Source organism: Pezoporus wallicus, unplaced genomic scaffold (genome assembly GCF_028554395.1).
Source record: "Pezoporus wallicus isolate ANWC-B61680 ecotype Strahan unplaced genomic scaffold, APGP_CSIRO_Pwel_v1 contig_8234, whole genome shotgun sequence".
Taxonomy (NCBI): Eukaryota; Metazoa; Chordata; class Aves; order Psittaciformes; family Psittacidae; genus Pezoporus; species Pezoporus wallicus.
Window position 1 is genome coordinate 492,043 of NW_026637703.1, and position 27,582 is coordinate 519,624.

Consider the following 27,582-nt stretch of genomic DNA (forward strand, 5'->3'; position numbering starts at 1 on the left):
AGCCATGGGCTGAGGCTTGGGGGTGCATGGTCTGCACCCTTGAGGCTGCCATTGCAGAGCAGGGTATGGTTGAAGAAAACCAGTGCTGAGGTTTTAACGCTGTGGAAATCTTCTCCTCAGGTCCTTAGAGATAAAGAAGCTCTTCCTTGTGAGGGTGCTGAGGCGCTGGCACAGGGTGCCCAGAGAAGCTGTGGCTGCCCCATCCCTGGCAGTGTTCAAGGCCAGGTTGGACACAGGGGCTTGGAGCAAGCTGCTCTAGTGGAAGGTGTCCCTGCCCGTGGCAGGGGTTGGAGCTGGAGGAGCTTTAAGGTCCCTTCAACACAAACCAGGCTGGGATTCTGTGATTCTGTTGGGCTGAGGTATTGCAGGTCCTTTCTTGGGACCAGGAGTGGGTTTAGCTCTGGGAGATGGACCTCTGGTTCCAGCTCCTGAGCACTCTGCAGTCTGCACAGAGCTGGGTGGGTGGCTAAGGCAGCTCGATGCCCACCAGCCCTCCCTTCCACCCTCAGACAGTGCCTGTGCTTTCTTGCCTTTCTCCCAGCTGGCTTTAGCCTGCTTGAGGGTAGATAAGCACACAGCATCCCTTCTCCATGCCCTGTGTCAGCAGTGTGGGCTAATCATGTGCTACGGTGCTGGGATCCCTTAAACCCTGCCCCAAACTACCTCATTTATAGGATATCAATGGAGATCAGTCGTTGGGAATGGAGACATCTCCCATCCCCAGGAGGGGTGTGTGGCCACAGAGGCTCATGTTGACTCAGGCTCTCTCGTTGGATCTGGAGTTGCCCAGTGGGCTGCAGGCAGAACAAGTTGTGTGGTGGTCCCTGTCTGGTGGCCTCCCTCACCAGAAGGTGACACCATCCCATGGCCACAGCCTGCCCCACTGACCTCCTACTCTTGTTTCCCACAGGGGTCCTGACAGCTGGAGAGCACAACTTTCCCTTCCAGTTCCTGCTGCCAGGTATGATGTAGATAAAGGGCTGAAGGCACTTCCATGGGAGCCTTGGCTTGTGCAGCCTCTCGGGGTGTGCTCAGCAGGACTGGGGGCATGGCAGAGGTGGCTTGGCCCAGAGACACGAGAGGGAGCTTGGACAAGCAGGTACCTTCTGTGTTGGTGCAAAGCCAGGTCTGAGCTGTGACTGATGCCTCTCCAAGCGTGACCCTGTGGGCTCTCTGGTGTGCACTGGGGCCCTGGCCTGTGGCTTGGAGAGAGGATCTGTGCTCTGGCACCTGTACTTGCAGAGGATCTCTTCTTGCAAGGAGGTTGCATCAAGGTCTCCAAGTGACCTCAAGCGTTCAGCCCCAGTCTTTTGGGGGGATTTCCCATGGGCTCTGTCTCTTGGGTCCTTGCAGAACTGCTCAGGAGAGGACAAAAGCTGCTTAAAGGGACTGTGCTTCCAGCCCAGAAACACTTGGCCTGGCTCAGCCTTATGATCCTCTTCTTTCCCTCTCGACTCCAGCCTCTGCTCCTACATCCTTTGAAGGGCCTTTCGGCAAGGTCCTCCATCAGGTGAAGGCTGTGATAGACACACCTCGCTTCTCCAAGGACTACAAGTGCAGCAAGATTTTCTACATTCTCTGCCCTCTCAACTTGAATGACATCCCTGACATCGAGGTAAGAACAAGGAGCATGGCTGGGACGTGCCGAGGCTTCGGCACTTGTCGTGTGTCCTGTGTGCTGTCTGGAGAGTAATTGTGGGGTTGGACAACTCCCTGACTGTGCAAGAGCAGGACAGGGAGTCCTGATCCCTCCTACCTTGATGTCAGTCCCTGCTCCAAGGGATTTTTCAGTCTTCCATCTGTTGTTTTAAAAGCTTTAGGTGAATTTTCAGCACGCAGAGGGAGGTGTTGGCCAACAGCACCAGGTGCTTGTGAAGAACCCTCTTTGGGGAACTTGCTTTGGAGGGAAGAGCAACTAATAGGACTAATAGCAAAACTGGGGAGATGGAGGAGTGAGAGCTGTTGTCTGTGGTAGTGGTGGTTCTTTGCATCCTTTTAGACCAGATATTTCTGCTTGTGTGTTTTCGACCTCTTGTTTTCTTGGGGGCTCTCTGAGTCTCTTGAGCCAACATCTCTGTCTTTCGCTGTCCTGCAGCAGCCCAACACGATGTCAATCACCAAGAAGTTCAACTACAAGCTTGTGAAAAGTGGTAACATCATCCTGACTGCCACCTCGGATCTGAAAGGGTACATCGTGGGCCAGGCTATCCAGCTCCGCACCGACATCGAGAACAAGTCGGGCCGGGACACAGGGGCTGTGGTAGCCAGTCTGCTCCAGGTGAGCATCTAAAGGCTGGTTCTGGGCTTGTGCTGGCACTGCACGCCCCGAGGTCTCTAGGAAACTGGGGCAGTTCTCACCCTCACCCCTGTGCATCTCTGCTGCGTGTGGCTGGGAGGGGACAGTGAGGAGTTCAAGCCCCTGGCTACATCTGATTCTCCCTGCCTTACTGGGGAAAGAGGTGGTAGAACTTGTCTTGCTTGTACCGACTCGGTCAGGTAATGATGGGTATTTCTGCTCTAATACGCACGTGAGGTTTGTGCTCCTGCTTTAGACAGCAGTTGGGTGGTTTTGTTTCCTGACTTTTGTGGGAGACAGAATCCCTGCCTGGTTTGTGTTGGAAGGGACCTTAAAGCTCCTCCAGCTCCAACCCCTGCCACAGACAGGGACCCCTTCCACTAGAGCAGCTTGCTCCAAGCCCCTGTGTCCAACCTGGCCTTGAACACTGCCAGGGATGGGGCAGCCACAGCTTCTCTGGGCACCCTGTGCCAGCGCCTCAGCACCCTCACAGGGAAGAGCTTCTGCCTAAGAGCTCATCTCAGTCTCCCCTCGGGCAGGTTAAAGCCATTCCCCTTGGCCTGTCCCTACATCCCTTGTCCCAAGCCCCTCTCCAGCTTTCCTGCAGCCCCTTTAGGCACTGGAGCTGCTCTCAGGTCTCCCCTTCAGGAGCCTTCTCTTCTCCAGGCTGACCCAGCCCAGCTCTCAGTCTGTCTTGAGACCACCTGCAATCTTTCTGCTAGCTGTGTTTTCTCCTGTCTGTACAGAAAGTGGCTTATAAATCCAAGCGCTGGATTTACGACCTCAGGACCATTGCAGAGGTGGAAGGCTCAGGAGTGAAAGCCTGGAAATGTGCAGAGTGGAAGGAGCAGATCCTCGTTCCAGCGCTGCCCCAATCCATTCTGCAGGGCTGTAGCCTCATCCATATCGATTACTACATCCAGGTGAGTCCATCTGTGCTCCTGGGAGCCCCAGTGGGCTGGGTTGAGCTCAGCTGCTGAACTCTGTGGGTGATGTGGGTGGCCCTTGCACCAGGTGAACCTTCTCAGTGCAATGTATGATGAAGAGGACACCACTGCTTTTCCTTCTCTTCCAGGTGTCCCTCAAGTCTCCAGAGGTTTCAGTCACGCTCCCCATTTACATCGGTAACATTGCTGTGAACAGGGTGCCCCTGAGCCCCTCCCGGCCCATCCAGCATGTCCCATCTGCAGTGGTACCCAGTGCCCCCCCGGAGGAAGAGGAGGCTGCCAGCGGTTACCACTCCATGGACAATGTCTCCATCCCCACCAAAAGCCATTCTCAGCAGCAGCCCTTTAGCTACGCCCCAGGACTGAGCTTCCAGGAGATACGGGTGGACTCAGAGCAGACGGGCTCCCCAAACCACCCCACGCTCTGCCTGTCAACGGGGGCCACTGTCCCTTACTATGCCGAGGGGAACGTGGTGCCTGTCCCCACCGCCAGCTCCCTCATTTTGCCTCCGGAGTACAGCACGTGGGGCTACCCCTATGGTGAGGATCCAGACAGCCTGGCAGTGTGCTAGGAAACATCTCCTGCCACAAGAGTCTCTGCTAGCTGTGAGCTGGGGGGGGATACAGGGATGTCAGTCAGCCTGCAGTCATGGCAGAGGGGATCACTGGATCTCTCTGCCTGCTTTAGCCTCTGGAGAAGTCCCCTCTCACAGCTGTCAAACTGCTGCCCATTCCCACATGTGTACCCAGGCCTGCCCTGGGCTCGTTGTTGTGAGAGGATCTCCCTGTTCTTAACTGAGCTTCCAGCCTCCCACTGAGAGAAAAACTCTTTGGCTTGTGGTGAGGCTGGTGGGAGCCGAGCCAGGAAAGTGATGTAACTGGAATCTTCAGTCTGAGCTGGAGTGGGCCTGCAGCTGTGAGGGTGGGAGCTGCGAGACTGCCCAGGCTGGAAAAGCTTGGGAAATCCCAGCGTGATGGATTCCTGGAGCTGTGCTTCTCCAGGCAGCTGGGGTGGAAGAGGCCGGCGGTGTCTGTTAGCACAGTCCTACCTGAATAAACCCATCTGTTAGCACTGGGGGAATGAGATGGGTCACCTCAGCCCTGGCTCAGGGTGCAGGGAGCACGAGGCACTTGTGGTCTGGAGGTAACGGAGGTACGCGAGGATGCTTGTGAAGAAGAGGGAAGAGACAGGACTTGGAGGTGCTTTTAACCCCTGCAGGCATCGGGACAGGGATGGGGCTGCCTCACTCAAACCCTGCCTGCGCACTACATAGAATCACAGAGTGGTTTGGGTTGGAAGGGACCCTAAAGCTCCTCTAGCTCCAACCCCTGCCATGGGCAGGGACACCTTCCACTAGAGCAGCTTGCTCCAAGCCCTGTGTCCAACCCAGCCTTGAACACTGCCAGGGATGGGGCAGCCACAGCTTCTCTGGGCACCCTGTGCCAGCGCCTCAGCACCCTCACAGGGCAGAATTTAACTCAACAGCTTTGAAGTTACTGTCAGAGAGTCCCATGCCACGTGTTAGCACACACGGGGTGAAGGGAACCTCCCGAACACCCACCACAACCACTTTATTCCTTCTTCTCCCTGCAGAGGCACCTCCATCCTATGAGCAGAGCTGCAGCAGTGCCAACTCCAGCATCAGCAACGGCAACTGACCTCCCCTGCTCTGAGTCCTGCTGGTGCTGCCCACCCCAGTGCCACGGTTCAGCTGCCTACACCGAGGTCTGGTACAGCACGAGGCGTCTCTATCTCTCTGGCTGCTTGGTGGGGTAAATGGCAGGGCCCAGCCTGGGCTTTTTAAGTCTCTTTCTAGGGAGGGGGGTAGGAAAACCAAAAAGTGCAGCTGGAGCAGCCTGTGTGTGCATAGGAGAGGTCTGGGAAGCTCACCTGCTGCTACACTAAGGGCTGGAGGACTGGTTTAGCCCCAGGGGTGGCCTCTGCAGCAGCCTGTGTTTAAAGTACTGTAGTCAACACTAACTGCTTTACTATCAAAGCACCTGCGATGCCTTATCTGAAATGCTCCTGACTTGGCATGTCTCCACTGTAGGTGAAGGCTGGGCTGGGTGGACTTTCCTCTTGTCTTTAGGGGCCGTGTGCTCTCCACAAGTGGTTTTGAGAACCCTGTCCTCATAGGGCCTAAGGGTAGCTGAAACAGGAGGTTTCTTGGAGTGAGCAGGTTTGGAAGGTCAGGGACTCTTCAAGAGCCAAAAGTCCTCCCTGTACCTGTGCTGTGGGGTGAGGGACCTGCAGCCTTTGGTCCTCTCACAGTCTGTGAGGGGAGGAGAGCAGGCTGGGGCACTCACTCCTAACCCAGGAGGCCCTGCGAGCTGTGGAGGGAGCCCAGTGTTACCCTGGGTGCCCATCACCCAGCCTCTGGCCTTTCTCAGCAAAGGGTGACTCCTCTGGAAAGCCCTGTAAGAGACAATCCATCCTGGCTCGCTGCAGGCTGCATCACTTGGGATGAGCAGCACTCATCAGGCTGCAGTGATGGGACACCCCAGATCCCCGTGTCCCATCTCCCACCCTGCAGGGTGCCTGCTCCATCCCAGCTGCCTTCAGCAGGCCAGAACTCCATGACGATCAAGTTAGAAAAGTCCTGTCTGATGCTACCTCTGAATCCCTGCCCATGGAAGCCCTTTCCTTTGGGATGACCCTCCCTGGAGGCTCAGCCTGGTGTCTCACAGGAGCACCCAGCACAGCCAAGCCAGGGCACAAGGGTGCTTGGCCTGGCACTGCTCTCTGGGTGCTGGTTGACCACTTGCCTCCTGAGCTGGATGAGGAGAGGGAACAGAAAGCGCTGCGCTCCTGGACCCGGCAGGTCAGGGCTGAAGCTGATGGATGGAAACCTTTTTCTTCCGTGGTTCTCTCTCCTCACCTCCTTTTTTAAGCTTTTTTAGTATCAACTGCCCAAGCTGAGGAAACCACAACCCCAGGGCACGGCTGGTGCAGAGCTTGGGCCCCTCTGAGCACCGGTCTCACTCCGGGCAGTATGGGACAAAGCTCTGGGGAGCAACACAGCCTCCCCTCCGCCCCGCACACCCGCTGCAGCTGGGGACAAGCCTGCTTTGCACTCTTCCTTTGCAAATGCTTTTAGTTTGGTTCATTTTAAGTGTTGAACTGCTTTAAGGATAGAGAAGGTGCCGTTCTGAGCAGTGCTGGCACAACATGCACCGCTGGCGATAGAATGATTGTCATTGTCCCCGAATATATATATATATATATGAGATGTTTTGTTTTTAATGATTGAATTCAGAAATACAAATTTTAATGCTGTATTTAATAAATTATTCTAAGAGAAACGCTGTGCTTTTTCATCCATTGCTGATGCTTATCCATGTGCCTCTTCATGCCAAACCCAGGGATGCACTGTGCTGGGGTGTGACAAAGTGAAGCACGTTTTTACTCTGGCCACAGGAGATGGTGACTTCTGCTGACACCCAGCACAGTGCAGCCTGTCCAGTGTCCCAAAGCCATGGTTTGTCCAAGTGGCCCTCTTGGGCACTTCTCTTTGCTGTCCAACAGGAGAGGGATGGGAGCACTGGCTCTCCCTTCAGGAGGATGGAGATGGAGCAGCCAGGGTCTGGCTGGAGGGGCTGGACACCACCTGCCCCTGCCCTCTCTCTGATTCCATTTGGAATCAACGTGTTAAAACTGGAAGAAGGTTCCTCCCCACATGCACAGTTTGGTGACACCATGGCTGAGGTGCACAGGTGCTAAGTACTGTCACTGTGAGTAGCCCGAGGTGTGAGCTGGGTCTCAGACATGAGGATGCTGCTTCACTCTGCTCAGTTCATGCTTCTGCACAGCTTTATTATTCCTTTGCCTGCTGCTCTGTGCCTGCCATCAAAAGCATTCTTGATACGCAGGGGGTCAAAGGCAGGAGCTTGGTTGTGATGGTGCAGCTCTTCCCAGCGCTCTTCCTCTTCCTCCCAGTTACCTGAACCTGTTGTGCCTGGCTCAGCCCATAGCTCCCGTGGCCTTCCTTGCTGTCAGCAGTTTGTATCCCTCCTTTCCTCAACCCAAACCCCTTCCACACTTCTGGACAAATCCCAGGGAGCTGTCAATGCTCCTGGCCCTGCTGGGTTGGCCTCACATGCTCCTGGCGCAGCTGGGGGCCAAGAGAGGCAGCGTGGGCTGGGGTTGGGTTCCCGCTTCCTTGTTCATCCCTGGAGCTGAGCTACTGGTGTCATGTCCAGCCCATGTTCCTCTGCTGGAAAACTTGGATGCTGTTTGGTTACTGTGGCCAGAGCCACGGGGATGCCCTTCTACACCCCCAGCCGTATCTATCCTCATTTAACCTTTGCAGTTGGGAATGCACTGCTCACAGTGGAGACCATGGCAAGGAGCGGCCAGTTGTATCTCACAGAGCTCCTGTGGTGCCCTTGTCTCTGCAGTGCTCCCCTGCTCCTGAGCTTGCTGTCCCAAATCACATTTACCGCAACCTGGTCCTTCACCACCTCTTGCTGTCCATGGAGTCCCTCTGGCAAAGCAACAAGGGGGATCATTATTCTTCACTGGTGAGGAGTGTCCATCTCTGCTGTGGAGGGAGCAGGAAGGAGCTGGAGCTAAACCTCGTGGTGATCCTCATTTTGGACGCTGGGTCTGGGCACACACAGCTCCTGCAGAGAAATGTCCCTCTCAGACCTGCGGGGAGGCTCTGGCCAGGGTACAGCAGGTCCCATCCTTGGTCATGTATCATGGACCCCTTTGATGGATGGAATTAGTCCAGCTCTTCAACCTGCCTGCAGTGGTGGCCCCAGTGCTCTGGGTGCAACATGCACTGGGTGAACACAACGGGGCAGACCCCAGTGTCCGGGTTTGTGTTCCCCTGGGAGAGGAACAGCGGCCTTGCTGCTGTCTCTCTCCTCTGCAGCCTCTCCAGCTTCAACCTTTAAGTCCTGGGGAGCTCCTGGAGCGCCCCTGAGCCTCCCCCAGTCCAAAGGCAGGAATGAAGAGGGAGAAAAGCCCCTTTTTCCCAAACCCAGCTCTGGGTATAAAGAACTCCAATCCACAGGGATTCGCTCACATTCCTGGCTTTAAGCAGCTGGATTTGGTTGTGCTGCAGTGGGGAAGCGGTGGGGCACGAGTGAGCCAATGGTTTCCAAACTCAGCATTCCATGGAAAATACCAAAAATATCATCTGCCTTTTCCGCTTTGCTGCTGCTCTTTTGTCCTTGTCCCATTCTCCACATGTGCTGCTTCTATGTTTTGGGCATCTTCAGTGCTGTTTGTGTCCTGCTAAACTCCGCTTTGGCACCTGATGCCCCACTGCCTGCGGGAGATGGGAAAGGGGACACAGGGGATGCAAAGGCTCTTCTTTGTGTTGGACACCGATTCTCTTTCAGCTTTCCACTGAACCAACATACTGCCTGCTAGGGACTTCCCTGTTGAGCCAGCATGAGGGGAGATAAAGGGTGCTCTGGGCTCCGGTTGGGTTTTATTCTCTTTTAGAGATTTCCAGTGTTCTGCAGCAGGAATGTCCCAGGGAGATACCTGGGGGGTAAAACCCTCCACACTCAGTGCCCGTTCTTGCACCCGTACCAATGGCTGCAGTTCTTTACTCCTGTGGTTCCCTTTCCAGGTGTGCGGGTTTTATACAGCATTCGATGGCTCTGTTCAACCTCAGGCTTCGGTGCCATTTGTAACGGGGTTTTGCAGTGGAACCCTCCCGTTTTACGCGTTCACCCCCGCTCCCGGGGCCTGTTTGTGCCCCTGGTTTTAAACCACCCCATGTAAAGACCTGGAAAATGTAAATAAAGATCTTTTTTAAGCCGGCGGCTGCTTTTGCTCGGGCTGGAGCGGGGTGGGCTCTGTGTGGGCGCTGCGGGCTGGGTGCAGCGGGCGAGGAGGGGCTCCTGCTGGCCCAGCGCCACGCTTACAGCCGGTGTCAAAGCCAAGCCACGTCTCCAATGCCCCGCGGTGGGGAGGCACCAGGGGACACCGCTCATAGTGGTCTGGGTTGGAGGGACCCTAAAGCTCCTCCAGCTCCAACCGCTGCCACGGGCAGGGACCCCTTCCACTAGCGCAGCCCCGCGCTCTGTCCGGAGGGAAGGACCCGCGCTCCGGCCGGAGGAAGCGCCGGGGCCGCGCTCTTCCTGCTGGCAGGAATCCCGGGATGTGGAGGCCGGTCCCGAAGCGGGGCGGGAGAGGGCGATGTCAGCGCGGCTGCGGGAGCCCAGGGAGCCGCCGCCATGGTGGGGCTGAGCCGCGGCTCCGCGCTGGATCCACATCGAACCCGCACTGGATCCGCGGCGCTGGGCATTCAGCGGCTCCTCTCGGGATCTTCTGCAGGGAAAGGGGCGCTTGGTGGCAGAGCAGATCCCGTCCTCGCCCTGCTCCTGTTAACCCAGCGCGGGGACAGGAGCCCTGTGATGTACCCCCGGTTACTCCCGCTCCCTGTGGGAGCCTCTCCCCTCCCTGATGGCCAAGGGGAGGTTTGTCTGTCCCGGCTCCAGCAGACAACACCCACCGGGCCCTGCTCCGGGGCCACCCCGTCCGCAGCGCTGGGTGCGGGAGCACGGATGGCGGCTCAGTGATTCCCCCCTCAGCGTGGAGCTGAGCATCCCCGCTGCGGGACGGGGCCGTGTTCCTGGGGACGCTGCTCCTTGCTGGGCGCAAGGCTCCAGCTCCACCGTTGCGAGGGGCTGGTGGCTCCATCGCGGGAGGAGCACAGGGGGAAGGACGCCCGGCGCCGCCACCACAGCTCCATCCCCGCCGCGGCCCGGGGCTCTCCCCACACAGCGGGAGGCCCCATGGCGGGCTCTCCACAGGGACGTTGCCGCCAGCGGTGCGGAGCCCTCAGGGGGGTGTGTGTTAATGAATTGATTAATTGATTGATTAATGATCTGATTAGTGAATTAACGGGCTCATCAAGGACTACCCAGGCAGCGCTGCCCCGGCGCGTGCTGCGGGGCCGCCTCAGGCCCGGGGACTCTTATTTTGACCGCGGCACTCGGGGCCGGGCCGGGCGGGGAGGAGCGGAGCTGAGTCCGGGGCCGCGGGTTCGCGGCCTGCAGCCGCGCTCTGGGCGGTCCCTCGCGGTGTCAGCGCACCCGGCACGGGGCTGGGGCGCGGGACCTGATCGCTGCCTACAAGTGCCTGACAGGAGGATGGAGCCAGGAGGGGCTGGGCTCTGCTCCCAAGGAACAAGGGATGGGACAAGAGGAAACGGCCTCAAGCTGCCCCAGGGCAGGTTTAGATGGAGCTGAGGAACAATTCCTGCCCCAGAGGGTGCTCAGGCATTGGAACAGGCTGCCCAGGGCAGGGCTGCAGTCACCGTCCCTGCAAGTGTTCACGCAGCGTGGAGACGAGGCCTCAGTGCCATGGGTTAGTGGTGGCCTTGGCAGTGCTGGGAACGGTTGGACTGGACGAGCTGAAAGGGCTTTTCCAACCTGGCTGGTTCTGTGATTCTGTCTTCTGCTGTGGTGATGGTCTCCTGCCCTGTGGGTGCCCATGGAGCTGTGCTCCATGGGGTGTGTGGGGACACGTGGTGGTATCCCTGCTGGAACCCCTGCACTAGACTAGGCTGTGGGGAAGTCCTCAGGAGCAGACATGGCCAGGGCCTGCCATGGGTGCTGCAAGCAGGGCTCAGGTGCTGGAGCAGGAGATCTTCGATGACAAGCACATGAAAGTGAAAGGAGTGAGGTGCTGGTGTGGGGCTGCAGGGGTGAAGGGAGGGAATGGTGTTCCTGGTCATGAATCCCAGCCTGGTTTGGGTTGAAGGGACCTCAAAGCTCCTTCAGCTCCAGCCCCTGCCACAGGCAGGGACACCTTCCACTGGAGCAGCTTGCTCCAAGCCCCTGTGTCCAACCTGGCCTTGAGCACTGTCAGGTGTAAATTGCCTCCAGGGCACTCAAAGGCTTCTGTTTCCCTCCAGGGAATAAAGCCCCAGTGCTGGGTTTATCTCCCCCCTTGCGGTATCTCCTGCTTTACTGAAGAGCTGTAAAAGAGCTGATTGCTTTGCAATCATGGCTTTACAGGCCCTGTCATTAGGAGGGTGGGATTTGGGAGGATGGAAGCAGCTCCTGTGGGTACTTGATTGTGGCAGAGGGGGAAAGCGGCTGGGAGCAACGCCTTTATAGGGTCCTCTGGGCAGCCCCTTTCCCAGCCTTTAGCCAGGAGTTGCCAAGCCCTGGGCTGGAAATAACACGCAAGTGGGAGAAGCTGCACAAAAGGAGGATTTTCAAAGGTGGGCTCTTTGCCAGGAGCATGGATGGACTTTTTGACTCCTCCTGGGATCTTGCCTGGATTTTCTATAGGTTTCTGGGTGCCGGGGTGCTCCTGAGCGCTGGCAAACTCCTGCTCTTCACTGTGCAGCACTGGACGGGCAGAGTTGCTGCTGTGGATGGTGGGTGAGGAGCTGCAGCCGCGCCTCGGGGCTCCTGGTACAACAGTAACGAGCACAAGGCTTGGGAATGTCGGTGGGACCCTGTTCCAGCTGTACGGCTGCCTCCTGACGGGCGCCGCCATCACAGCGTACGGCCAGAGGAGCCCCATGGGGGCCGCCATGCTGCCGCACGCATGCGCGTTGGCCGGCGGAGCGTCTCCATTGAGAAGAATGAGGGGAAAGGGGCGGGGCCGAGGCGTGAGGAGCCGCCGAGGGGGCGGGGCTACGCTCCGGGGCTCCGGCCATGGCCACAGTGGATGCCGAGGTGAGTGAGAGCGGCGGCGTCCATCTACCCGGGCGGGGGGAAGGAAGATGGGGGAGCGTGGAGTGGTATCGCCCAGGGCCAGGCGGGTTCTGTCGGAGTCCGGGATGGGGGCCGTGCCCCCGCCGCCCCATGGTTCAGTCCAACTCCTGTGAGGGGAAGAATGTGGGAGCTGCTGCCATTGTGTGTAGGGGGGCCCGGGACTCTGTATAAGTTACACCCCTCCGCGGTGAGTCAGTGGTATGGGCCATACAGATTCCGGGGTTCCCCCCAATGGGAGCGAGTGCGTGTGGCGGAGGCGGTCGGGGGGGGGCGTCGAGCGGTGATCGCGCTATCCATGTTCCGGGGCCTCCCATGCGGCGTCGGGCGGCGCTGGCGCGGCGCCATCCAGAGTCCAGGGCCCGCCGGGCGCGGCGGCGGCGGCCGGGCCATCGTATGCGCTATGCATGGTCCCGGGCGGCGGGCCTGCGGCCGTGCGGGGGCAGGCATGAGCTATGCAGGGTCCCGGGCCCGGCGCGGCGGCGGCGGTGGGGAGGCCCCGGCCCGGCCCCGTGGCGGGAGGAGCTGCGGGAGCGGCCCCGCCCGGAGCCCGCCGCGGGGAGCCCGGCGGCGCCGCGCCGGCAGCGGGATGTGCCCTGTGCGGCGGGCCCGGCGCTCCAGGAACGGGAACGAGACGGGGCTGCGGGCGGGGGGCGGCGGCGGCGGGGTTTTACCTCAGGAAACTCGAGTCTCCGGGGGCAGGGGTAGTTCCGCCGTTCCCTGCCTCACCCCGCTTGACTTCACTTCCACCCGCCCCGCGGCCGCCCGCCGGCCTTGCTGTGCAGCAGCGGTGTGACCCGGGCCCGGCTCCACGGCAGCGGGCTGGGGGTGCCGGCCCGCACAGAGCCCTTGTTCATCCGGTTATAGTGGTCTGGGTTGGAGGGACCCTAAAGCTCCTCCAGCTCCAACCCCTGCCACGGGCAGGGACCCCTTCCACTAGAGCAGCTTGCTCCAAGCCCCTGTGTCCAACCTGCCCTTGAACACTGCCAGGGATGGGGCAGCCGCAGCTTCCCTGGGCACCCTGTGCCAGCGCCTCAGCACCCTCACAGGGAAGAACTTTCTACCCAACCTAAATCTTCCCGATCTATTCTCATCATCAGTATAGTGGTGTAAAATGCAAGGCTTGAGGAGAAAAAATCCTCCCCAGATCCCCCAAGAAAATGAAGTTTGCCGTGTAGTGACAGTTAACCATAATCAGCCAGATCTGTGAATGTCCCGGAGAGCCCACCGTGCAGCTCGAGCAGTGTGAAATCCCACGCGTGGCACACGGAGCTGAGCTGCGCTTGTGGTGGTTCTGTGTGCTGGGCTGAAACTTCTCCTGGTTTCCTTAGCGAATATAAACTGTTTCTGTAAGTCTGCCCTCAGTTAAACACTGGATTGCAGCACGCTGCCCGCTGAGCCTTCATAGACACAGAGGGGATTATAATGCAGGTGTATGGTCATATACAAACTAGCCATGAGCTGGGGACAAGTGGATGTTCTATAACTGTAGCAGGTACCAGTCAGCATCTTTTGACAGCTGGGACAGACCTGACCCATGTGCCAGGCTGTGCCGCAGCCATTCTTGGCTTTCCCTCTGGAATACGGGTTGTGCTGTGGCAGGGAACCTCTGCTCACTGTGGGATGAAGTTTGTGGCGTGGCCACACAGGTGGCATCAGCAGTTCATTGCAAGGCACTGCAAGGACAGCTTGAGTTTATTGCTCAGCCAAGATTCCTCATCTCTAGTGGGAGCTTTGTCTTTATGCGTTCTGTTCCATCACAACTGCACCCAAGGCCTGATCCTGCTGCCATTCCTTTGTGCTTTTGAAGAGGACCGTGTGTTAACCTTCCTGTGTGACAGAGGAGCCAGCCCTCAGGTACTCCGGTGGCGCCAGGGTCCGGTTTTCCCTTTGATACCTCGCTCGGGGTGATTGCTTTCAGGAGAATGGCATGGCTGGAACCGGGGCAGGGGTTGGCTCATAACTCATCAACTTAATGCACAGGTTGGTCTTAGCAGTGCAGGTGCACAGCTTTTAGTTCGGGAAGCATCTTCCAGGAGTGCTGGCGGGGTCTGCTTGCTGTGCAGAGCATCAAGGAACAGGCTCTTGGAATCAGGCTTAATATCCACAGATTTTGCCCTGGATTATGGGGAGGGAATGGTGCCTCATTTGGAGTTTAATTCCTCCCCTCAACCATAAACTCAGTAAATCTGAGGCTGGATCTGCCTTTGCTTATACCCTTCTGATGCCAGAGGTGAGGAGATTGGTATAAATCAGGCTGGAATTCAGACCTGCTCTTTGCTTCCCCAGTGCTGGTGGGGGAGAGCAGGGATGAGCATCCCACAGCTGCAGTGTTCTGCCATGGGCAGTGTGGAGCAGAAGTGAGGGGTTATTGCACTTGGTTGAGGGAGGTGCAGAGGTGTGTTCCTGGGAGGGGATACTTGCTCCAGAGCAGATCTGGGTGGGAGGGGGCAGGCTGGAATAGTGCTCTCTGTATGTGTGTGCGTGTGTCTGCAGGGAGAGTCCACACCACCTCTGCAGACAGTTGCTGGCAGGCAGTTCATGCAAGACAAAAACTGTAGACCGGCTTATTGCTAAATCTTACTGTTTGATGGGTGAGGGAGAATCTCTGAGCACCAAGTTCCTCCTCAGTTCTGAGCTGTAAACTTGGGTGGTTATTCTTTTCTGGCTGCCTTGGAAGCTGCCCTGAGTAGTCCCTGTGCTTTCAGCTGCCAGGTGAGTAGCTGTGCTGCAGTCACTGGGTGCAATAACTGCGTAGCTGCAGAGAAGCCTGGTTATGCTGTTGAGTTTCTTCAGCAGGTGTCATAGCCAGGTTTGGGGCTTTTATGTGTTTTAGACCTGCTGCAAGTACAGCACTGAAGATTAAAGTTTAAGGAATTTTGTCTTCCTCATCCACTTTTATAGTGCAGGTTCACTGAATTTGATGTTGCTACTCCAGTTTGCATCACTGTGAGGAGAGTCAGCTGACCTTGTGTTTCTGTGTTTCCTAAAACGATGCTTTGCTGTGAGGTTAAAAAGGGAGGTTTCAAGCCATGCTGCCTTCCCTGGGGCTTGTGCTCACCTCAAGAAGGCCGGTGCTGAGCAGGAAGCAAGGTGTGTGTGTGGCTTTGAATGAAGTGGTTCCCTTCAGAACTCACACTGCAGTTTTCATCATTCCCCCCCCATCTGTTCTGATCTATAACATCTTTTTTTCTGGAGATGCAGCTTTGATCTTTCAAGTGAAGTTGTGAGCCACATAGAGGACACGTCTCCCCACTGCTCTGCACCCTCAGCTGAGGCTGGGTCTCCAAGGAGTATGGCACCGCAGCAGCTCCCACCTCTTAAAGCGAGGACTCGAGAGGCCGAGCAGCCTCACAGATCGGGCTGGTGGTGCTCAGGCTCTGCCCTGCCTTTGATCCTTGCTCTCCTCCCCTGCGCCAGCTGGTGCCGGGAGCTCTGTCAGCCGCCCTCCGCCTGTTCAATGAACTCCCGACCGGATTAAGGGGCAACATTCACTCATGTCAAAGCGCTTCCTATTCACGGGTCCCTTGGCTGGAAGGAGGTTGCTATAATAGGCCACTGAGTGCAGGAGTGATAATAGGGAAAGGCAGGACCTAATGAGCGGTGCCTTTAAGCAGTGAGCACATAGGTGATTCCTTCGGTTTCCCACTCTGTTTTGCAGGTGACGTGACATCCAGTGCTTCTTTCAGGCCTGCCCTGTGCTTCCTCCTCTCTGATTTACTCCTGCCAGTTGGGACTGCAGTGAGGAGAGGGCTTTGCTGCCTTTAATGCTGAGTCTGTTTCAGTAAGCTACAGCAGGAGAGCTCAGAGCACCTTAAACCCCGTCATCTTTCCCCCTTTGCGAGCTTTGGTGGCTGCTTTCCTCAGGCTCCTTAGCGCAGTGAGGTATGTTGATACTACATTGACATGAGCTCGTGAGCACAGGCAATATATGTGTGTTCCCAGTTGTGTTAAATACCTTTTGGGCTACCAGGTTTAATCCACTTGAGCTGTGTCTTTGTGTGGAGAAAGACATTTTTTCCCCTCTCTGATACACGACACCTAGAAAGGAGATTTTATAACTTTATCCACACAAGGCTTACTTTGTTAAGGTGTTAAAATTACACATTTTACCCTGTGTCAAACACAGACTAAGACTGACTTTCCTACCAGGAATTCTTGCATGCTGAGCGAGCTATGGGCTAGCAAAGGCCCTTTGGGAGCTCGCCCTTTTCTTCCACCTACAGAAACTTTAAATAATAACAGAATGGGCAACTGGCTTCTGAAGTGTTAAGAAAGCCTGAAAAGCGCCCTTCAGTTGTGTTCGTTTGTGAGCCAACCGGACTGAAGAACGTTTTGTCAGTGAAGGCAGACTCAAAGGCCTGGTTTATACTTTTAAGAAAGCTCTTCCAATATAATTATTCTGGCTGGAGAGGAGGATTTCTCATTTTTCCCTTGCTGAAATAGCCATACCAATAAAAGTCCGTGCTGTGGATGTAGCTGTATTAGTTTAGAGGTGATTTTAGACCAGAGTAGCTTCTTTTTTTTTGCTTTCCAAAGCAGAGGCTTGGTCTACTTTTGAGAAGTTTTGCCAACTTAATCTGCAAAGAAATTGCTCTCCCTTCCACCAGTGCTGTGTCAGCCCAATTCCCGGTAGAGATGCAAGTACCAGCAAAAACCCCAACAACAAGAAAAACAAAGAGGCAGCTTTTCCATGGGGGAAGTGCTTGGAGCTGCGCTGGCAGGACACTCACCTGTAGACAGCAGATGTTGGCATTAGCATCCTGCAGGGGTGTACTGCTGTGGGCACAGAGGATGTGCTGGTACCCAGGGGTGTCCCACTTCCAGATGTGCAGCTGGTACGGTGGTGATTTGATGGGTACTGTTGAATTGCTGCTGATCTGAAATGCAAATCTGGGGCTTTGCTCTATTATCTTGCCTGGCAAGACCCCTGCTGAGGTTGCTGAATGTGGTCCATATCCCCCCCACAGAAGCAGGGCTGTGAGGGGATGGCAGGAGGTCCTATTCCTCTTGCTTTTCCCTAACAAAGTGCTTGGAGCAGAGCACAGCTGGTGCCTATGGTTTGGGTTACTGTGTTCCAGAAGAGGAGGTGAAAGGGGGTTATGTTTTTTTTGCAGCACATTGAGAGGTTCAAGGGAGCTTTCTGAGTACTTCAATACATGTGCTGGAGAGTTCCTTCTCCTTGGCTGCCTTGTAAGCCAGATGTCACCATGGCAGGGGGTTGAAACTGGATGATCTTTAGGTCCTTTCCAACCCAAACCACTCTGTGATTCTATGAAAGGCTCACTTACCTGTCTGTGCCTCAGGTGGGTCGGGGAGAAGTTGTATGAGTGTGTCCTTGGTGCATGGGCAGTCACGTCCCATTGGTGATGGCTGCTGACTGGTTGGAGTAGAAGAGTTTGCTGCAGGCCTGCTGGCTAACGTGGCTGCCAAGCTCTCTGAAACACACAGCAAACCCAGAATAAACTGTACTTAGAAAGTGCTTGATGCTTGTATTGCTGTGTCTAAAATAGAAGGGCTTTCTTGCTTTTAATTAAAAACCTCTAGCATGGGCAAAGCATCAAGGAAGGTCATCCAGAATATCCTGCAAGAAAGCTGGAGAGGCACTTTTGACAAGGGTATATAGTGATAGAAAAAGGGGGAATGGCTTTAATCTGATGGAGGGGAGACTGAGATGAGATCTTAGGCAGAAGTTTTTCTCTGTGAAAGTGGTGAGGCCCTGGCACAGGTTGCCCAGAGAGCTTTAAGCTCCCTTCCAACACCAGCCAGTCTGATTGTGATCTTCTTTTCAGGTGGGAAATGTTCTGATTAGATTCCTTTTTCCTTAACACCCAGCCCAATCCCCACCATTCTCTTGCTGTCTCTCCATACCAGCTCGCTCTGCTCAGGTTTACATGTAGGATAGTTTGGCTCCACAAGGGAGTCTTCATTCAGACACATGCCTGACATAAACTGCAGACACAACGTAGGGCTGAGTGAGGGACTGGCCTGGGGGTGGAGGTGGGCTATTAAATATTAAATCCATCCTTTTCCATATACTGTCCCCTTGCGAAGGAGGTGGCCTCAGAGGCAGTGGTGAGCAATGTTGGTTCAGGACAGGGAGATGGTGGATGGGTAGAGCAGAAAGTTCAGGTCTGCTTCTGTTTGCATACACTGATGATACTGCAGGGACAGCACAGGGAGAGGGAGGACAGTTGCAGGTGGGAAGGAAGTAAATACGGAACAAGATAACCAGGCCGGAATGGATAAAGTCCAAATAAAGCCGAGGAAGTGACTTCTCCTGTTTGTTACAGAGAAATGGAAAATGATGCAAACAGGGATAAAACTAATGGAAGTGGTTGTAGCCTCTTGGGTCAGCCAGGCCAGCATCTGACCCAGGAGGTGGGTATGAGCTTGCTGTGGCTGCAGCATTCAAAACCAACAGCAGAGAGCTGGGGAGCTGAGCAAACTGAGGTGAGAGGACAGTGGTTCCCAAAGGCTGCACAGCAGGTTCATTGCCTGTGATTTGGGGCAGAGTGTTTGAGCCAAGCCCAGAGGCTTGTGATGCTGCAGCAAAATGTGTCTCCTTGTGCTTGTCACGTTGCTAGAAAGAGAAGGATCGTGGTGCTCCTTGCTGCTGAGAATGAGGGCAGCCAGGATGGATGTGATGCTTGAGCCTCCCTACAGCCAAAGGGAATGCAGCAGGAGAGCAGGGGCACCTCTGTGGGGAGGGGATTGCAGTGCAGGTGTCTGACTTAATGTGCTGTGTTTTGGTCTTGGTTATGTTGAGAGAAACTGTGTGCTGTTCAGAATGCTTTGTAATGAATTTGAGAACTCGTGTTGACGTGGACATGGATTTTAGCATGTTAACTAGCACAGAGGAACCCTGTGACCTGCTGATGCTTCTGAATACTGAGTGCAGTGAAATCCTTTGTTTTCCCCATCTTCTTTTCCTTTTCAAGCCTGAGCTCCTGGATTCTTGAGTCTCAGCTACCTTCTTCCTCTCCAGTCACGCATTTCTACTCCTTACAGTGTCAGAGCAAGCTTTAATAGGTAATTTCTCCTAAAGGCTCAAAGCCAGAAGGCAAATGACCCAAATGTTTTACCTAACTTCAGTGTTCATTGGGGATATTTCATTCTGCCAGCCCAGCCTGTTCAGAACTTACAGTCAGCTTCTCTCCAAAATCATGCACGTGGATATGATGTAGGAAGGATTATTGGGTTTCCAAATTACATGCTTCACCCTGCTGTTGATTTGGGAATTGAAAGTACATCTGTCACAGAACCAGGAGGTGCTTACTGAAATGTGATGTTGGTTGGTGTCTCATGAATGCAAATACTTGAAGGCCTTTGACCAAAGGTTTTGATGCTGCAGTAGCTCAGCCCAGGTGTGACTGGACAGCAAAGGCATATGGATTTCTTATTTTAGTTTAATTTATCCTCTAGATTATCTCAGTTCCTGGGGCATGGTTACCCAAGGCATGGTTTTATGCTGCCCTTGACTGAAGTTCATTCCCTGTGAGTTTTGCTTCAGACACGGGGAAGGGACTCACAGGAAGGTGCTGGGGGCTGGCAGCAGGCTGTGAGATAGTGCTCAAATACTGGCGAGGGTAGCACCTCCAGCCTGGAGGTCATCAGGACCTGCACTAGATGGGTGTTTAAGTCACTTGTGTTTCTGGGACCTGAGAAATGAACTTATGATGCATTTCATCTGTCCAAGGGGGTAGGTGGCAAATTTACACCTTGTCAGATGTGGTTTTATCAGTGGGAAGAAGAGAGTATCTGTATTTGGGAGATGAAAGCATTAACATGCAGGCTATGAGCTGATTTGTTTGCTTTCATCTAGTACCCTGTCGGCCTGTGAGTTTGAACATAAGCCTCCAGATTACAGGAACATAAAGAATGAATCTAAACAGAAACTTGGCATAGTAGAAGGTGTCCCTGCCTGTGGCAGGGATTGGAGCTGAGTGAGCTTTAAGGACCCTTCCAACACAAACCAGGCTGGGATTCTATGAACTAATTTATTAATTGAGGAGCATTGCTAGTATTTGATAGATGAAATCAACACCCAGAGGGCTTTGCAAAACACCACTGCTGAACTGGTAACTAAGACATGAGGGGTTTTTAGTTGCAAATATGTTTGTAATAGCTTTTGTCAACTCTTGTGTGGTAAATGTTAAGGATTGGCAAATTCCATTCATTAGGAATCCTTTTGTTCTTTGGCTTAGGAAGGGTGTTTCTTACTATTGCTGGGATGCATTGTTTCACACTTTAATGCCTCTTTAATATGCAAAGATGACTGTTTATAAGCAGATGTCCTATAGGACCTGGGGATGACATCTGGAATATTTAATCTTTCATACCACACGTTGAGGAGCAACAACGGATGTTCCTTTAAAGATGGCCTTTGGATGAGATGTGCTATTTGAGGTAATATTTATTCTTGCTGTGGTGCCAGATCCCGTGGGGAAGAGCCATGCTGGCTTTTAACCAACATCCCCAGGACCAGGGAGCAAGCACACTGCTGCTGAGCACGTTTGTGAAGATGCCTCTGCTTGCCTTGTGAGGATGTGCATGGGGAGAGGTTAATGCAGCCGCCAGCTCGCAGCCTTCGACACGGCCAGCCGGGGGTCGCATTCTGCCTTGGTGATTTCCACTTGGTTTTCCTCTCACTGCAAGTTGTATTTCCCATCTTCGTTTTGTAATTAGGCCTGTCACACACAGTGTGCTCTGTGCCCAGCTCCCGCACTTGGGGGATTTCTTTGTTTGTTTTATAGTCTCCTTCCCTATTGAAAGTACCCTCTGTGCTGGTGATAGTTACATTCTTGGGTTTCTAATGAGTTGAATTTCTTGAGTTTGATGCTTTTTACCATGGAGCTCGATGTTGATAGGACGTTAGTGTTAGCCAGTTATGGCTTTTATTAAAAACAGATTGGTTTGAGGCCTTTTCAAATCCACACCTCTAGACTATCCTCATGGAGGCTCTTTTATAGCCATAATTTACCCTCTGCCCCTGTGTTTTGTAGACTAAAATGTTACCTGTGGCTTCAGATGTAGATGCGGGTGCTTTACGTGGTGACACATCGCGCGTTACATTGCTGTTGCTGCTGTTTGTCCTGGAGTTGTGGCTCGAGGCTGCCGTCAGAGATGACACAGGACATAAAGATCCTCCTCGCCCCCAGCCACCATGGGGGCTTAAATACAGGTCTTGGTGTGATCCCAGAGGCTGCGGAGGAGGAGGTGAGGAGGAACGAGGGTGATTTGTCAGCTCTGAGGCTTGGCGAGCACTGGGAAGCTGTAGCAGCCAAGGAGCCTTTCTTCCCGGGGCCTTTGTTTCCAGCCACGCTCGCGATGAAAGGCAGGAGCGGCTCCTCCATTGGCTGCAGGAAACCACCTCCCCATGCGGCACAAGGCCCTGATGAACACGCGCCGCGGCCGGGCGCCAGCGTGGATGGGCTCCAGTGCAGAGCGGCCCTGGCAGCAGTGAGCCCCAGGCTCCAGCTCCTGGGGTGCTGGCTTGTGCCAACACAGCCTCCTGCAACTGCAGCTGGGAGGGAAAACAGCTGGGAGAGGGGTTTTACATCCTGTGCCCTGAAATGCACCTAGCGCAGACAAGCAGCACACCCTGTGGTGCCTCTGCTCAGTGATGGTGGCAGGACACAAAGGGCTTGGATGTTCCTGGCCAGCTCCTAGGGCTAGGGAGGGTTGATTTGGATCCCTCACAGCGTGATTGTGGCCCAGCAGCATAGTTGTGTCAGTAGCTTAATGCTGATGCAGGCTCTGTTGGTGTAATTTGCAGACATCACCAAAGAGCTGCTTGCAGGAGGCTGTGTTGTCTGTGTGTATTTGTGATCAGAGGGGCTGGAGCAGCTCTGCTCTGGAAGCCAGGCTGAGAGAGCTGGGCTGGGTCAGCCTGGAGAAGAGAAGGCTCCTGAAGGGGAGACCTGAGAGCAGCTCCAGTGCCTAAAGGGGCTGCAGGAAAGCTGGAGAGGGGCTTGGGACAAGGGCCTGTAGGGACAGGCCAAGGGGAATGGCTTTAACCTGCCAGAGGGGAGACTGAGATGAGCTCTTAGGCAGAAGCTCTTCCCTGTGAGGGTGCTGAGGCGCTGGCACAGGGTGCCCAGAGAAGCTGTGGCTGCCCCATCCCTGGCAGTGTTCAAGGCCAGGTTGGACACAGGGGCTTGGAGCAAGCTGCTCTAGTGGAAGGTTGGCAGGGGGTTGGAACTGGATGAGCTTTAAGGTCCCTTCCAACACAAACCAGGCTGGGATTCTATGATTTATACATTGGATGCCCAGGGATATTCTGAATTCTTCTTTAAATGTCAAAAACTCCACAAGTGGAAGTTGGTTTGGAGCTGCCAAGAGCCACTCCTGATGCAACAGCTTCGAAAGAGAAATGTGGACGTTGGGAAGCGCCTGGCTCCTGCCTGGCTCCCTGGTGAGTCAGATATCTGAGCTTGCACTGGGATGGTAATGCTGATGCAGTTGCTGATTGCTGCCAAAGCAAGGAGTCCACACAAGGAGATTAGACAACAGCCCTTTTCCCTGCTGGGCGCTCATTACCATTTTCTTGCTGATGTATTATTAATTAAGCTAATTTTTATTGCCCTGTAAGTATAGATGGTGCTTTGCAAGCACAGAGCAGAACCTGCTTGTTTCCCAGAGTTTCTGAAGTAGGTGTTGGGCCTTGTGCAGGATGAGAGTGCTGGAAAAACTGACTGTGCAGTTGAAGTAAGGTAAACCTCTGGGTTTTGTTTTCTTTTTCCTCTTACTTAGCAGACATCTGGCTTTGGGGCTGGTGAATGTGGAGCTGTACGAGCAGAGAGCTGAGGCCCTGTAAATGCCCTGGAGGCAGAATTAATGCGGACAGATAATAGGACTTAAGTGCAAGGAGTTTGCAGCACTGACCTTCCTCAAGACAGAAGATTGCATAGACTGAAGTAGAGTGTTCCATTAGAGTGTTGGGACCTGATCCAGCCCCACGGGTGTGGGGCAGGCAACAGTTTAAACAGGAGAAGTTCAAGGACTGGTTGGTGGAGCCTGATGATGAGGCTTAGAATGCGTCCCTGCTGAAGAGCTGCTGTGCCCAAAACACTCTGTGGTCATGTCAAATGCCAGTGAATGGGAGCTCTGGTAATTGCGCTGGCACAGCCATCAGTGCTTTGTCTGCTGAGGCAGTGGCCCCACTGCCAGGAGCAGCCATGTGCTGCCTGTGCCCATGTGGCTGCTCTCATCTCTGAAGCTGTTGTGTTGGATCTGATTGGGATTGGGGTGTTTGGTAGTCCAATGAATTCACTGGGATCAAGTGAGGCCTGCGAAGTGGCTCTTCATCCCAACATACCCCTCAGTCCCTGGTGTGCTGGACATCATAGGATTACCCCTCCTTGGGGTAAGCTTGTGATGCTTTTCCCATCCGTAAAACAGAGGGATTATCTTTACGAAGTTCTAAGGCTTAACTTGGTGCTAGAAGCCTTTAGCTGGAAGTGTAGACATGCAGGATGTTGGTTTTTAAATGTACAGCTTACCTTCACTGGTAAGAGGTGGCAAGTTACACAAGTCCTGATGTTCACTGTTTCATGTGCTCTGGGTTCTGGCTTCATTCCTTGAGATCGTGTTTGGGCCTGATGAAGAGAAATCAAAAACTTCTAGAAGCACTTTGTAACACGTGAGCTATATGTGATCAAAGTTTGACTCCCAGTGTCCAGCACCCCTTCTTTGGACTGCTGATAGCAGCGCTGGACTTTGGAAGTGTGATCTGTAATATTTCATGTGTTCTCTTTCTCCATTTTTAGATGAGGTGAACGTGTCCTGTCCCAGTCTATGCGGTCATGAGAAAACTACAATATGGTGTCTATTGTACAGACATTCTGTGCTCCTTGCTGGGAAAAATCCATTTTTGAATAAACAAATCCACTTTGACAACCTGCCACTGACTTCTCTAGAGCAAAACACTGGGTAGGAAGGTCTCTCTTTGATGAACTTGTCTTTTTTGGTTGCGTGGCTGTGCAAGAGCAGAGCTGTTGGAGCTGGAGGGTCAGGCCTAGCTTCAGGGTGCAAGTGAGTGGAGGAGAATAGGGAAGGGACTAAAAGGAACTCAGAGCCCTCCACGAGCATCCTGCAGCATCACCTTTGTCACCCTGAGAGCCCATCTCTGGGTCAGGTTCCTCCCAGCCATGGTGTGGCTGTGACTTACTGGGCAAACACACTGGGGGAAGCTCTGCTCTGCTGTTTTGTTCAGCTGCTTTATGGTTTTGAATGAGACCAAGCCCTTAATATTTTGGCCTGAATTCACAATGCTTTTTCCTCTGTGCGTGACAAACCCATGTGGTTACAGTCTCTTGCTCAGCCTGGGTAGGATCCACGTGCTCATGGGCTGCTGTCAGTCAGGTTCCTAATGGAACCTTGCTCCAGCAGATGTGCTTTGCTTGGCTCTGGGCATGAGAGTGGGAAGGAGTGTGTTAGACTGAGTGCTAGAAGTTAAATTGGGTGGAAGGAAAATCAACCCAAACTGTTTTGCACTGCATTATCAGAGCTTTGGGTAGGGTTGGCCAGCGTAGGCCATGGCTTCTGTTAACTGTAGATATCCTTGTGTGTTACAGCACCAGAGCAGCAGAGACAGGATGAAAGGGTTTTCTGCCTCTGCCACATGACATGACCTGTTCTGTAGGCTTTCAGCCACATGTGTCTCAACAGGTTGCTCTTTCAGTGTTGTTGGCCAGGGGCTGTTAGGCATAGGCCACCTCTGCAAATGAATTTCTAGGAATACAGTCACCTGCCCATTTGGTTGCCTTGGGGAGACCTTAGAGCAGCCTTCCAATAGCTGAAGGGGCTGACAAGAGACCTGGAGAGGGGCTTTGGACAAAGGACAGGACAAGGGCAATGGCTTTAACCTCCCACAGGGGAGACTGAGATGACCTCTTAGACAGAAGCTCTTCCATGTGAGAGTGCTGAGGCGCTGGCACAGGGTGCCCAGAGAAGCTGTGGCTGCCCCATCCCTGGCAGTGTTGGACGGGGCTTGGAGCAACCAAATCTTGGATTCTATGAACTCGATGTAGGAATGAGCCTGTGGTGCCTCTTGTAATGGGACATTGCAGGTCCAGATCAGGCAGAAGAGGAGCTCAGCTGTGTGCTGTGGGGTGTTCCGCTGTAATTACACAGCGTGGTTAGACAGGTAGGTTTTAATCTTGCAAACACACATTTGAGTAATAAGTATTACTACACCATAGCATTCAGTGTTACAGGGGGAGCTGCTTGGCAGTGACATAGTGGCTCAGATGCTGCTGTGCCTTGGGTATAGGGTTGCACATCTAAGCCCTGGATGTGTAGGTAGATGCCTCCATCTGGGAATGTCTCTTGGTAAGGCTGTGCAGGTCTCTTCTAATGGTTGAGTGTGGGTGCAGTTTTGCTGGCAAAATAAGCCCTGTTGAGTGGAGCAAGCTGCTTCTGTGGCATGAAGACCTCTCAGCTAAGGGCTCCCACTGAGATCTGTTCCTCACAGCCCGCCTGAGCAGAGCAGAGAAACCAGAAAGATGACGGTGGTGTGTTTTAACCAGTAGTTGCAGGTTTTTGGCCATGAGCCATTTGATTTGTAGAAATAACCATTGACGGGATGATCGTGGCAGTTCCTATGCATGTTGAAAGCTATTAATTATATTAATAATATTAAATACTGTTAATTTTGCATTGAGAGAGCTCATTTACATACATCTTTTAGCTTACACAGACTGAACTTCTACAAATACTAACAGGCAGTTAGCACTTTTTTACTGGTGTAGCTAATTCCTGTGCAGACAGGGTTTAGCTGTGTTGGTATAAGCTGGCATAAATGTGGCTGCGCTGCACATCACGTAAGGGTGTTGACCCAAGCCATGTTGATAGGAGCACATTTGTGTTGGTATAACTTGGAACAGGCTTTGAATCGTCACAACAGAGCTGTCATGCTCTAAAGGGTGCCTCTGTCAGGTGTAGCTTAAAAGATGCTAAAATTGTGGCTGGACCAGTAGTCAGGTCATAGAATTGTAGAATCCCAGCCTGGTTTGTGTTGGAAGGGACGTTAAAGCTCCTCCAGCTCTAACCCCTGCCATGGGCAGGGACCCCTTCCACTAGAGCAGCTTGCTCCAAGCCCCTGTGTCCAACCTGGCCTTGAACACTGCCAGGGATGGGGCAGCCACAGCTTCTCTGGGCACCCTGTGCCAGTGCCTCAGCACCCTCACAGGGAAGAACTTCTGCCTTACATCTAACCTGAATCTTCCCTTCAGATTGAACCCATCACCCCCTGTCTGTCACTACAGTCCCTGATGAAGAGTCCCTCTCCTTGTAGCCCCCTTTAGACACTGGAAGCTGCTCTGAGATCTCCATGCAGCTTCTCTTCTCCAAGCTGAACAGCCCCAACTTTCTCAGGTCCTTGAACTAATTCACTTATTTTTTACATTCTACTATTCCAGTGTCTCTCATTCCATGTGTTTGCATTTCTCTGTGTTTGGGGTTTTCTTTTTAACAGGGAACAAGCTATTTTGGGAACACAGAAACAAAAAGCTGGAGCGTAGATCCAGGCAGTGTGAGGCTGGACCACATCCCACCCTCCTTTGCTTTGCCTGCTGGGTGAAAGGTGTGTGGTTGAGCGCAACAGAGGAGGGAATGACTTCCAGAGCTGTGGGCAGGCACGCTGGGAGGCATCTGGACCTCCATACCTGGCTGTGGTGGAAGGTCACCGTCACAGTCCTGGGCTGTCAGGGCCTTTGGATGAAGTTGCTGCAAACCCCTTCCATTTTCCTGAGGTCCGGATCCTCACTGTGCATTTGGGAGCATTGGGCTCGGGCCTCTGGTTTCTGGGCAGGGCAGGTACTCGGTGCTGTGATCCTCACTAGTTCGTGTATCTTCACCTTTGAATTTGAATTCAGAGGATGGATAAATAATCACCCTCTTTGTGCTTGGTTGGTAACCTGTATATGTGTTACAAGCCAGAGGAGAGGCCGGTTCACCTTTGAGCCTTCATCCTTGCAGCTGGTCTTCCCTTTGCGAGCTGTCATGCTCATTGTCATCAGCCCCCATGAGCAGTTTTGTCTTTATCAGCTTCACTAAACCATTGGCTTAAGCTTTGAAAAACAAGGTTACTCAATTTTTTTTGGCTTTCGTACTTCAAGCCAGACACCTCCAGGACTTCCTCTCTGCTGCTGCTGCTGCCTTTGTCTGAGTGGTTCTTAATCCCATGCCAGCAGGATGTAAATGTCTATAGCAATAGGACTATTGCAAGTGGTTTGCCTTTCTTAGCTACCCCTCGGAGCCTCCTGGAAGTAAATGGCAGGCAAATGTTGAAAGCCCCTGGGGTAGGTGATAGGAAGCCTTGGTACAGAGGGACAGGTTTTGCTAAATGAAGATAGGACCCCCTCAAACAGCCCTTGGTTACCTCGAGAGGCAAATGGGAGTCGGTCACATCCTTGCAGCCAGTGTAGGGCAAACCAGATCCCTGTGTACGTGAAGTGTGGGGATCTTCTGAACTCTTCTGAAGTTCTCCTGTATCAGAACTGGTGCTGCAGACAGCATGATGCAGCAAACACAACCACCATGGGCTGATTTTGACAGCGGGTTGCCTGCTGTTTCCTGTCCTCCCTGTACTCCAGTGTGTAGTATTTACAATTAGGGCACTGCACCCATCTCTGGAGTTGTGTC

At 53.8% G+C, this 27,582-nt stretch overlaps 2 protein-coding genes across 2 annotated transcripts in view; both read left to right on the forward strand.

Annotated features, from left to right (window-relative positions):
* ARRDC1 (arrestin domain containing 1) overlaps positions 1–6,546 on the forward strand; it is a 36,809-nt gene extending 30,263 nt beyond the window's left edge. Inside the window, exons 3-8 of the mRNA XM_057407339.1 lie at positions 911–961; positions 1,461–1,615; positions 2,096–2,278; positions 3,043–3,219; positions 3,372–3,783; positions 4,838–6,546. Of these exons, the coding sequence (XP_057263322.1) occupies positions 911–961; positions 1,461–1,615; positions 2,096–2,278; positions 3,043–3,219; positions 3,372–3,783; positions 4,838–4,902 (1,043 nt within the window). The 3' untranslated portion in view covers positions 4,903–6,546. The remainder of the gene's footprint in view (positions 1–910; positions 962–1,460; positions 1,616–2,095; positions 2,279–3,042; positions 3,220–3,371; positions 3,784–4,837) is intronic.
* Positions 6,547–11,837: 5,291 nt separating this feature from the next.
* EHMT1 (euchromatic histone lysine methyltransferase 1) overlaps positions 11,838–27,582 on the forward strand; it is a 114,924-nt gene continuing 99,179 nt past the window's right edge. The window contains exon 1 of the mRNA XM_057407364.1: positions 11,838–11,898. Within this exon, the coding sequence (XP_057263347.1) occupies positions 11,878–11,898 (21 nt within the window). The 5' untranslated portion in view covers positions 11,838–11,877. The remainder of the gene's footprint in view (positions 11,899–27,582) is intronic.